Here is a 12,591-nt window from a genome sequence, read left to right as displayed (position 1 = left end):
GAGTTCGCCCTTAATAAGGCTGCTTTGGTTTCTCCGTTTTTCTGCAATTCTGGTTTCCATCCTCGTTTATCTTCAGGGCAGGTTGAGTCTTCTGACTGTCCTGGTGTGGATACTGTGGTGGATAGGTTGCAGCAGATTTGGACTCATGTGGTGGACAATTTGACATTGTCTCATGAGAAGGCTCAACGTTTCGCTAACCGCAGGCGCTGTGTGGGTCCCCGACTTCGTGTTGGGGATTTGGTTTGGTTGTCATCTCGTTATACTCCTATGAAAGTTTCCTCTCCTAAGTTTAAGCCTCGTTTCATTGGTCCGTATAGGATTTCTGAGGTTCTTAATCCTGTGTCTTTTCGTTTGACCCTTCCAGCTTCTTTTTCCATCCATAACGTATTCCATAGGTCATTGTTGCGGAGATACGTGGCACCTGTGGTTCCATCCGTTGATCCTCCTGCCCCGGTTTTGGTTGAGGGGGAGTTGGAGTATATAGTGGAGAAGATTTTGGATTCTCGTATTTCGAGACGGAAACTCCAGTACCTGGTTAAGTGGAAGGGTTATGGTCAGGAAGATAATTCCTGGGTCTTTGCCTCTGATGTTCATGCTGCCGATCTGGTTCGTGCCTATCATTTGGCTCATCCTGGTCGGCCTGGGGGCTGTGGTGAGGGTGCGGTGACCCCTCCTCAAGAAGGGGGTACTGTTGTGAATTCTGTGGTCAAGCTCCCTCCTGTGGTCATGAGTGGTACTTTGGCTGGTTCTGTCTATGAGCTTCCTCTGGTGGATGTGAGTGGGGCTGCGGCTTCTGAGTTTTCCTTCCTCAGGTGACGAGGTTAAGTCGTTAGGTGCTGCTCTATTAAACTCCACCTAGTTCTTTGTTCCTGGCCTCCAGTCAATGTTCCAGTATTGGTCTTGCTCTCTCCTGGATCGTTCTTGTGGCCTGTCTGCCCTGCATAAGCTAAGTTTTGCTTGTGTTACTTTTGTTTGCTATATTTTCTGTCCAGCTTGCTATATTGGTTTTTCTTGCTTGCTGGAAGCTCTGAGACGCAGAGGGAGCACCTCCGTACCGTTAGTCGGTGCGGAGGGTCTTTTTGCCCCTCTGCGTGGTTGTTTGTAGGTTTTTGTGCTGACCGCAAAGCTATCTTTCCTATCCTCGGTCTATTCAGTAAGTCGGGCCTCACTTTGCTAAAATCTATTTCATCTCTGTGTTTGTATTTTCATCTTAACTCACAGTCATTATATGTGGGGGGCTGCCTTTTCCTTTGGGAAATTTCTCTGAGGCAAGGTAGGCTTTATTTTTCTATCTTCAGGGCTAGCTAGTTTCTCAGGCTGTGCCGAGTTGCATAGGGAGCGTTAGGCGCAATCCACGGCTACCTCTAGTGTGGTTGGAGAGGATTAGGGATTGCGGTCAGCAGAGTTCCCACGTCCCAGAGCTCGTCCTATGTTAGTAACTATCAGGTCACTTTGTGTGCTCTTAACCACTAGGTCCATTGTGGTTCTGAATCACCTGTTCATAACACCTGCTGTGACATCGTTGGTCGGAGCAGAAAGGCCAGAACTTTATTTCGTCGCTGGATCTCCCGCAGACATTGCTGAATCGGCGTGTGTGACGCCGATCCAGCGATGTCTTCACTTGTAACCAGGGTAAACATCGGGTTACTAAGCACAGGGCCGCGCTTAGTAACCCGATATTTACCCTGGTTACCATTGTAAATGTAAAAAAAACAAACACTACATACTTACATTCCGGTGTCTGTCACGTCCCCCGGTGTCAGCTTCTCGCACTGACTGTGAGCGCCGGCCAGCCGTAAAGCAGAGCACAGCGGTGACGTCACCGCTCTGCTTTACGGCCGGCGCTTACACAGTGCAGGGAAGATGAAGGCGGGGGACGCGACAGACACCGGAATGTAAGTATGTAGTGTTTCTTTTTTTTACATTTACAATGGTAACCAGGGTAAACATCGGGTTACTAAGCGCGGCCCTGCGCTTAGTAACCCGATTTTTACCCTGGTTACCAGGGGACTTCGGCATCGTTGGTCGCTGGAAAGCTGTCTGTATATATACATATATATATATATATATATATATATATACACACACACAACTATAATGTCTCTCAGCACTGACAGAGGTTGTAGGTCATATTTAGCTTTTAACAGGTACCAGTCACTCTCCCCTTCTGACCTCAGATGGAGGCTGGTAAATGAGAAGAGGCTCATGTACCAAAAATTATGAGCATCTCGATTTTAAGGTTATCTGCCCCCCTGGAGGTCCCAGGTGGGAGATATTAATGTCATATTTCCCATCATAATTTTATCTGGGTCACTTCACTACCTGCTGCTTGATCTCTGGGTCTGCTCTCCATGAGATAACCTACTTCATTATCTGTTCACTGAAGAAGTATGGGAGGTCGTAGAGCAAAGGGGTTCATGGAGTGTTAGTTCTCTCTTCATTTACAATTTATAATGAAGCCATGCTTCTATGCTCAATTTGAGGGAGACTCTTCCCCCCCCCCCCCCCCCGCCAAGAGTTGGTTTACAAGATTGGTCCTTTTTTACCATTTATTTATGACAGTGTTTTGTTATTGATATATGCAATGTAGTTACTGTCACACTGCTGCAATGCAGGTAGGTGCAGGCTCCACTAGATGGCAGTAGAGTGGAAGTAGGACTGCACCTAAACAGAGCTGGCCTGCAGTGCAGCAGTGAGGCTGCCAAGAGAGGCAGCAGAGTAGTCAAACAAGCCGGGTCAGATCCTAGACTGTAGCGCAGTACCAAAGGAATAAGCAAACTCATGGTCAGAGACAAGCCAGGGGATCAGTAACGGTCAGGAGCGGATAAGCCAGAAGACAAAAAACAGAAGCAGGTCAGGATACAAGCCAAGTCAAAACCAGGGAGTCTGTACACTAAAGGGAACACAGAGTCAAGATGGGAATATGGGAAAACAGAGAATCGGGTTCAGACAGCAAACAGAGCAGGACAAAACAGAGCAATCAGAGTCAGCTACAGCAGCACTAGGCAGAAACTATAACTGACATCGCCTGCAGGAAGCAGCAGTGATAAATGGCCAACCTGAACCCAGACAGGGGCAGGGAAAGGTTAACTCTTGACATGACCAGACCGGGAAAAAGGGAAAACAGGACTCAAAGCCTGGTCTGGATCATGACAGTTACAAATCTCAAGAAAAGGCACAAGAGGAAATGATAAAATTCTAGTTACCTGCAAACACCACAAGGGAGAGCGCAAGATATTACAATATTACAGTCTATTCTTTATGCACTGTATGCAGACAGCTCCTGGGCGCCCTCTAGTGACGGCTGCAGAGTACTAGAATGTTCATATTTAATTCAAGAATTTCCATAGGATTTTTAGTGCTGTGTCACAAAAAAAAATCAAAGCTCCAAATTCTGTAAGACAAAGAAGATTCATTTCAAGAGGAAACGTTCACGTTGTAAGGAAATAGTGAAGATTAATCATTGTTTAACTAGAAAATCGAGTCTGCAGCAAACATGTTCATCATTGCGATCTCACAGAGGCTGTCAGTGCACGTGTGCAATAAATGGAAGGAGCAATGCTGTGTTTCACACCCCTGCTCATGCCATGACTGAAGCTAATTCAAACCCTTCAAATCTGTACCAAGGGCATCCTTGGCACCAAAGGCGTTCACTCCACCTCCCCCGTGACTTGTACACAGATTGCTAAAGAGGTCGAACAATGACCCATAGGCCTCCCATTGAATTACCTTTACTAAGCTGCGCCAAAGGCACAATATATAATGACATATAATGCAGCTCTGGAGTATCGATCCAAAGGTCAAATGCTATTTATTCTGAGATTAAAACAGCAGCCGCGTCACTTGTGCAGAAAATCTGCTGCATTTAACAGTTCAAGAAAAATGCACCCGTGAAACTCATGACCGCGATTTTATTTTTGTAGTTTTGAGCATTTTTTTCTCTGCAGTCTTCTTCCAGGAGTCTGACAAAAGACACATATGAAGGGCAGAAACCCAGAATTCCTCAATAAAATTGCTGCCTCAAATCAGCATCAAAAAGGCATAAAAGGGGAAAACGCAGCAAAGAGTCAATAATCAGAGCAGATTTTTATTGCGTATTTTGATGCGGACACTCGCAGAAAAAAATACAGCCTTCGAGTCTGTGGGAACGTGGACAGATACTTTGTCCCACCGAGAAAACCAGCCTTCATACTGCTGTATACCGGATCATGCTGTTTATGTCTTCAAAGGTTTTTCGGATTGAAGAATACATGGTAAAATAAAGCTTAAAATCTCGTCGGCATTTTTTCTGCTTTGAGTCAGTGGGCAAATGTGTTCCTTTTTCAATGCTGAAAAATCCATGTGAAAAAAAGCTAAACAGCTCCGTGTGCCACATTCCACTGAAAATATTAGGTAGCTTATTCAAAGAGTTTTTGAAGCAGTTTTTGATGTGGATTTGTGAGCAGAATCTGTCAGCCGGATTTCACCCATGTAAGCTACTTACAGCACATGTAGCTTTTAAAGACAGTTCCAGTGATACCGTGACATGGCTGTTTTTCTATTACTGAAAAATCAGTTTTTAATTTGATATGCAAATGAGGCTGAAGTGCTACGGTAGATCTGAAGCCTCTGTCACTCCAGCTCTATTCTCCACCCAGTTCAGCCTTCTCCTTTATAGTCCCCGTTTTAATCTCTCACCATTTTCAGGAACAAAGAGAAACTTTCCCTTTAACATTCAGTCCGATCCTTGCGGGTGGGTGTGTAGGTGACGAGAGGTTGTGGCAGACGATCCTTCGCTGATCTGAGTGAGACTTGTCCATTTCTCGCTTCTAATTAAACCTTGGCCTTCAGTTACTTGCAGATCTAGAAAACAGCCCGATGTTCGCCAATGACCTGGATTGTCAGAAATTTCTGATGGAAGCCATGAAATACCATCTCTTACCAGAAAGAAGATCCATGATGCAGAGTCCTCGGACGAAGCCCCGGAAGTCCACAGTGGGGGCGCTTTATGCGGTGGGTGGAATGGACGCAACCAAAGGTGAGAAATTCATGAACGATCTGTAATTATTAGGATTCCGGTAAATGATACAATGTAAACAGTGACGCAACAATGGAGACTACAGAGAGAAACTATGAAAGTCAGGTTAATCCAAAATGCACATAATGCAAAAAACCCCCCTGTCCTGCCGGCAGCTTTGGATATGGAACAGATATGCAGCAACCATGTTGCAAATATCCGGCAGAACTTGTGCATTTTTCCTCCCTTCTGCTTGTGTCTCTGTGCAGCTCCTGCTCCCCTCTCACAGCAGCACCTTCACACCCACAGAGATAAAGCAGCGGCGTCCCCTCTCCTCCTCCTGTCTTACAGCTTTACACCTGATTATTTTGGGGAACTTATGAGGTTCCTGACCTATTTCTGAGAGAGGGAGCTCCAGCTCCCAGAAGATGAGGAACCCAGTGCTTTATCCATAGGATGTGCTGGGGTAATGAAAAACTTGTATTAAATTGAAGTCATTTTATCTTCCAAAACAATCAGCTGTGAATCTGATCGGGATGTCTCCGTCCGGTGGAGATTAAACAGAATGTGTCAGAAATTGACCAATTATGTAAATAAGATTTTACAAGTTTTTTTTTTTAATGTTCTGGAATTTTTTTTTTTCATTTCACAATTTAAAAAAAAAAAGTTGCATTGGTCACTGGGGCTGTGTAAGTATTATTGTTCCTGTCCTTTCAGGAAGAGTTTTCAACTGACTCCTTATCAGCAGAGGCAGGATTACAATGACTGATAAAACTTCTACATATAACTGATAACACAGGATCCACCATTCACAATAGGGGACTTCACAGCTCACCTCCACCTCCTGTACAATGACTGATAACACCTCTATATACAGTAGATAACACAGGATCCAAAATTCACAATAGGGGACTTCACAGCTCACCTCCACCTCCTGTACAATGACTGATAACACCTCTATATACAGTAGATAACACAGGATCCACCATTCACAATAGATGATGTCACAGCTCACCTCCTCCTCCTGTACAATGACCAATAAAACCTCTATATACAGTAGATGACACAGGATCCACCATCCACAATAGGTGATGTCACAGCTCACCTCCTCCTGTACAATAACTGATAACACCTCTATATACAGTAGATAACACAGGATCCACCATTCACATTAGGTGATGTCACAGCTCACCTCTTCCTGTATAATGACTGATAACACCTCTATATACAGTAAATAACACAGGATCCACCATTCACAATAGGTGATGTCACAGCTCACCTCCTCCTCCTGTACAATAACTGATAACACCTCTATATACAGTAGTGGAGCGCCCCCAGACACAGGGCCACAGGTTCTCGGTACTCGGTACCTCTCTGTCTCGGTGCTGGGGTTGTCACGGTCGCTGGACCCGGTCCGTGACCCTGCTAAGGGGCGTTCAATGAAAGGGGTGATGATAGTTTGTCAAGGGTTTGTGACGCCACCTGTGGTGTTCGGTCAGGGTGACCGACGCTGCTTAGGGGTCCGCTGTGGTGATGGAATGGCAGCTAGATGGAATACCTTCCCACAGGTGAAGTATATCCCCAGGGCTTCCCAGTAGTGTAGGTGGCGATGATGTGAGGCGCAGTTAATAACGAGGACACAGGGTTGCAGTCTCTTTACCTCTTTACTGAAGACTTCAGGATCCGCAATCCAGAGCACTGCTAACAGGGCTGGCTGAGTCCGGCCGGTCCGAAGGCACATCCAGAGTTCCTTTTGCACGTGGAAATCAGTGCCTACCACTAGCGTCTGTGTGTTGTAGTTTTTCCCTGCTAAGCATTCGGGATAGTCCTCACAACTCTCGTGTTCGTTCTTTCTCTCTCTCTCTCTCCGTCCAAGTTTATGTGGATAGGATGCACCCGTTTGACGAGACGGCTCGGAGCTATTCTGGGACCCTAGAGACGCCCCTCTCCACGCTTGCCCACTATGTCTTCTTAGGTGATGTATGGTAGACAGCCAACCTATAATTAACTGTCCTGCGGTATTTGAAGTAATGCTTGAAGTCAGTTACTCCCTCGGTGTTCCGGTCACCGGCTACGCGCCTCAGTAGGATGATGCCGTTCTCGGGGCACGACTCCTACTGGTTCTATCTCCTTGTGCTTTGATCTCATTTCTCACTTTTCCACAATATCCTTCTCTTCGTGTCCTTCCTTGGGATACCGCAGCAAGGTAGTGCAGGCGCGGCTCCGTAACGATCTGTCCTTTCTGCTAGGCCCCTGTCAGGAACCCACCCCTGACAGGTCCTCCCTGGAGCTCTCCCAGGCTGCATTCTCACTAACTTCCTATCCAACCCCCAGTTTTACCAAAGTGTGAGGAGTGGCCTAATGCATAGTGCCTTTTGCTCCCCCTGGTGGCCGGAGTGTGAAGTGTAATGTGTGACTGTGATACCTGGTCAGGTGAACTCCTTTAGTGCAATCAGACATAACATCACTCCCCTTAGTGGCAGAGCGACATTACTGCAATGACCAGGACTCTGGGGCGCTGCAGTAGATAACACAGGATCCACCATTCACAATACATGATATCACAGATCACCTCCTCCTGTACAATGACTAATAACACCTCTGTATACAGTAGATAACAGAGGATCCATTATTCACAATAGATGATATCACAGCTCACCTCCTCCTCCTGTACAATGACTGATAACACCTCTATATACAGTAGATAACACAGGATCCACCATTCACAATAGGTGATGTCACAGCTCACCTCCTCCTCCTGTACAATGACTGATAACACCTCTATATACAGTAGGTAACACAGGATCCACCATTCACAATAGATGATATCACAGCTCACCTCCTCCTGTACAATGACTGATAACTTCTCTATATACAGTACATAACACAGCATCCACCATTCACAATAGGTGATGTCACATCTCACCTCCTCCTCCTGTACAATGACTGATAACACCTCTATATACAGTAGATAACACAGGATCCACCATTCACAATAGGTGATGTCACAGCTCACCTCCTCCTGTACAATGACTGATAACACCTCTATATACAGTAGATAACACAGGATCCACCATTCACAATAGGTGATGTCACAGCTCACCTCCTCCTCCTGTACCATGGCTGATAACACCTCTATATACAGTAAATAACACAGGATCCACCATTCACAATAGATATCACAGCTCACCTCCTCCTGTACAATGACTGATAACTTCTCTATATACAGTACATAACACAGCATCCACCATTCACAATAGGTGATGTCACATCTCACCTCCTCCTCCTGTACAATGACTGATAACACCTCTATATACAGTAACATAGTAACATAGTTAGTAAGGCCGAAAAAAGACATTTGTCCATCCAGTTCAGCCTATATTCCATCATAATAAATCCCCAGATCTACGTCCTTCTACAGAACCTAATTGTATGATACAATATTGTTCTGCTCCAGGAAGACATCCAGGCCTCTCTTGAACCCCTCGACTGAGTTCGCCATCACCACCTCCTCAGGCAAGCAATTCCAGATTCTCACTGCCCTAACAGTAAAGAATCCTCTTCTATGTTGGTGGAAAAACCTTCTCTCCTCCAGACGCAAAGAATGCCCCCTTGTGCCCGTCACCTTCCTTGGTATAAACAGATCCTCAGCGAGATATTTGTATTGTCCCCTTATATACTTATACATGGTTATTAGATCGCCCCTCAGTCGTCTTTTTTCTAGACTAAATAATCCTAATTTCGCTAATCTATCTGGGTATTGTAGTTCTCCCATCCCCTTTATTAATTTTGTTGCCCTCCTTTGTACTCTCTCTAGTTCCATTATATCCTTCCTGAGCACCGGTGCCCAAAACTGGACACAGTACTCCATGTGCGGTCTAACTAGGGATTTGTACAGTGGCAGTATAATGCTCTCATCATGTGTATCCAGACCTCTTTTAATGCACCCCATGATCCTGTTTGCCTTGGCAGCTGCTGCCTGGCACTGGCTGCTCCAGGTAAGTTTATCATTAACTAGGATCCCCAAGTCCTTCTCCCTGTCAGATTTACCCAGTGGTTTCCCGTTCAGTGTGTAATGGTGATATTGATTCCCTCTTCCCATGTGTATAACCTTACATTTATCATTGTTAAACCTCATCTGCCACCTTTCAGCCCAAGTTTCCAACTTATCCAGATCCATCTGTAGCAGAATACTATCTTCTCTTGTATTAACTGCTTTACATAGTTTTGTATCATCTGCAAATATCGATATTTTACCGTGTAAACCTTCTACCAGATCATTAATGAATATGTTGAAGAGAACAGGTCCCAATACCGACCCCTGCGGTACCCCACTGGTCACAGCGACCCAGTTAGAGACTATACCATTTATAACCACCCTCTGCTTTCTATCACTAAGCCAGTTACTAACCCATTTACACACATTTTCCCCCAGACCAAGCATTCTCATTTTGTGTACCAACCTCTTGTGCGGCACGGTATCAAACGCTTTGGAAAAATCGAGATATACCACGTCCAATGACTCACCGTGGTCCAGCCTATAGCTTACCTCTTCATAAAAACTGATTAGATTGGTTTGACAGGAGCGATTTCTCATAAACCCATGCTGATATGGAGTTAAACAGTTATTCTCATTGAGATAATCCAGAATAACATCCCTCAGAAACCCTTCAAATATTTTACCAACAATAGAGGTTAGACTTACTGGCCTATAATTTCCAGGTTCACTTTTAGAGCCCTTTTTGAATATTGGCACCACATTTGCTATGCGCCAATCCTGCGGAACAGATCCTGTCGCTATAGAGTCCCTAAAAATAAGAAATAATGGTTTATCTATTACATTACTTAGTTCTCTTAGTACTCGTGGGTGTATGCCATCCGGACCCGGTAAATAACACAGGATCCACCATTCACAATAGATATCACAGCTCACCTCCTCCTGTACAATGACTGATAACACCTCTATATACAGTAGATAACACAGGATCCACCATTCACAATAGGGGATGTCACAGCTCACCTCCTCCTGTACAATGACTGATAACACCTCTATATACAGTAGATAACACAGGATCCACAATTCACAATAGGGGATGTGTTACAGCTCACTTCCTCCTCCTCCTGTACAATGACTGATAACACCTCTATATACAGTAGATGACACAGGATTCACCATTCACAATAGGTGATGTCACAGCTCACCTCTCCTCCTTTCTTTTTAATGACCTTTGTCTGTTGTACCTGTGGATTTCCTGAAACTGCAGAAGTTAGAGTTTAATAAAGCCCTAGTGGCCGATGTAAGAACTGCAGATTTCTGATTTTTTAAAATTTTAATAACAAAAGACGGTGTCAGAAACTCTGAGAGTAAAATCCATTTGAATAAGACAATTTGTCCTTTTCTGTTGCTCGCTTCCATATTTGTCCCCTTGCTGTGATCTGCTCTTCTCGGGGCAGGTGCGGTGATCCTGGAGATCCGGGATCATCTCCATTGTGTTCTGAAGAGCAATGTGACGGACAGTCATAGGAGACAAGAGAATAAATCACCCAATCACCTCTGCGCTCGGGCCCCTCATCGATTCCTGGCTGGATCATGTCCCCCTGTGGTGTCACCTTCATCCAAAGTGACAGACAGACGAAAACAATCAATGAGAAGAGACCGAGGAGCCGCCGCTGTCACAGGTGATTATATGTATAAATGTCACCTCAGCCCAACCGAGAATGAATCCATCCCCGACACCCAACCGAGGCCTCAAACAAACTCTTTGATGTCAAAAACCAATTTAGGAGCTTCTTAAATGTCAGGAGAAGTGAAGGCATCAAGTCTCCACCACTGCGGGAACGGAGCGGAATCCCAGCTCTAAAGAAGGCAAAATCCAGAAACTGGAAATGTTAATGATCCTTCTCGCAAAGAATAACAAGCAAGAGGGGCGCCGATAATTAATTCCAGATCTCCAGGCGGACGCTCACTCTCCGCCGCACGAGCAGGATGAATATTAATGACGCGCCCTTCTATCCAGGAGCAGTCTGATCTCCAGATTATCCTGATGCAAGGAGAAGCTTTCTGATCTTCTGCTCTGCTCTTGTATTTTACTTGTAAGGAGCCGAGGCTCCTCCATTCATCATCAAATGGCGCTAATAATACATGTACAGGTAGATATGGAGAGTACAGTACATCAGGGAGGCGGACAAAACCCACCGTCAATCAGGAGAACAGGCACTCTGTAACTACATTACTGATCCTGAGCATCCAGTATTATACTCCAGAGCTGCACTCATTATTCTGCTGGTGCAGTCACTGCGTACATACATTACATCACTGATCCTGGGTTACATCCTGTATTATACTCCAGAGCTGCACTCACTATTCTGCTGGTGCAGTCGCTGTGTACATACATCACTGATCCTGAGGTACATCCTGTATTATACCCCAGAGCTGCACTCACTATTCTGCTGGTGCAGTCACTGTGTACATACATTACATTACTGATCCTGAGTTACATCCTGTATTATACTCCAGAGCTGCACTCACTATTCTGCTGGTGCAGTCACTGTGTACATACATTACATCACTGATCCTGGGTTACATCCTGTATTATACTCCAGAGCTGCACTCACTATTCTGCTGGTGCAGTCACTGTGCACATACATTACATCACTGATCCTGGGTTACATCCTGTATTATACTCCAGAGCTGCACTCACTATTCTGCTGGTGCAGTCACTGTGCACATACATTACATCACTGATCCTGGGTTACATCCTGTATTACACTCCAGAGCTGCACTCACTATTCTGCTGGTGCAGTCACTGTGTACATACATTACATTACTGATCCTGTGTTACATCCTGTATTATACTCCAGAGCTGCACTCACTATTCTGCTGGTGCAGTCACTGTGTACATACATTACATCACTGATCCTGGGTTACATCCTGTATTATACTCCAGAGCTGCACTCACTATTCTGCTGGTGCAGTCACTGTGCACATACATTACATCACTGATCCTGGGTTACATCCTGTATTATACTCCAGAGCTGCACTCACTATTCTGCTGGTGCAGTCACTGTGCACATACATTACATCACTGATCCTGGGTTACATCCTGTATTACACTCCAGAGCTGCACTCACTATTCTGCTGGTGCAGTCACTGTGTACATACATTACATTACTGATCCTGTGTTACATCCTGTATTATACTCCAGAGCTGCACTCACTATTCTGCTGGTGCAGTCACTGTGTACATACATTACATCACTGATCCTGGGTTACATCCTGTATTATACTCCAGAGCTGCACTCACTATTCTGCTGGTGCAGTCACTGTGCACATACATTACATCACTGATCCTGGGTTACATCCTGTATTACACTCCAGAGCTGCACTCACTATTCTGCTGGTGCAGTCACTGTGTACATACATTACATCACTGATCCTGGGTTACATCCTGTATTACACTCCAGAGCTGCACTCACTATTCTGCTTGTGCAGTCACTGTGTACATACATTACATTACTGATCCTGAGTTACATCCTGTATTATACTCCAGAGCTGCACTCACTATTCTGCTGGTGCAGTCACTGTGTACATACACA

The 12,591-nt window shown here is 45.1% G+C and overlaps 1 protein-coding gene across 2 annotated transcripts in view; it reads left to right on the top strand.

Annotated features, from left to right (window-relative positions):
- KLHL4 (kelch like family member 4) overlaps nucleotides 1–12,591 on the top strand; it is a 295,029-nt gene that overhangs the window by 239,688 nt on the left and 42,750 nt on the right. For both annotated transcript variants that reach the window (XM_069746101.1, XM_069746102.1), the window contains exon 6: nucleotides 4,831–5,017. In XM_069746101.1, coding sequence (XP_069602202.1) covers nucleotides 4,831–5,017 — 187 coding nt within the window. The remainder of the gene's footprint in view (nucleotides 1–4,830; nucleotides 5,018–12,591) is intronic.

The sequence above is a fragment of the Ranitomeya imitator genome, chromosome 2 (assembly GCF_032444005.1).
Source record: "Ranitomeya imitator isolate aRanImi1 chromosome 2, aRanImi1.pri, whole genome shotgun sequence".
In the NCBI taxonomy this organism is placed as follows: domain Eukaryota; kingdom Metazoa; phylum Chordata; class Amphibia; order Anura; family Dendrobatidae; genus Ranitomeya; species Ranitomeya imitator.
Note: the sequence above shows the minus strand (reverse complement) of the source record. Positions and strands in the feature narration are given on the sequence as shown.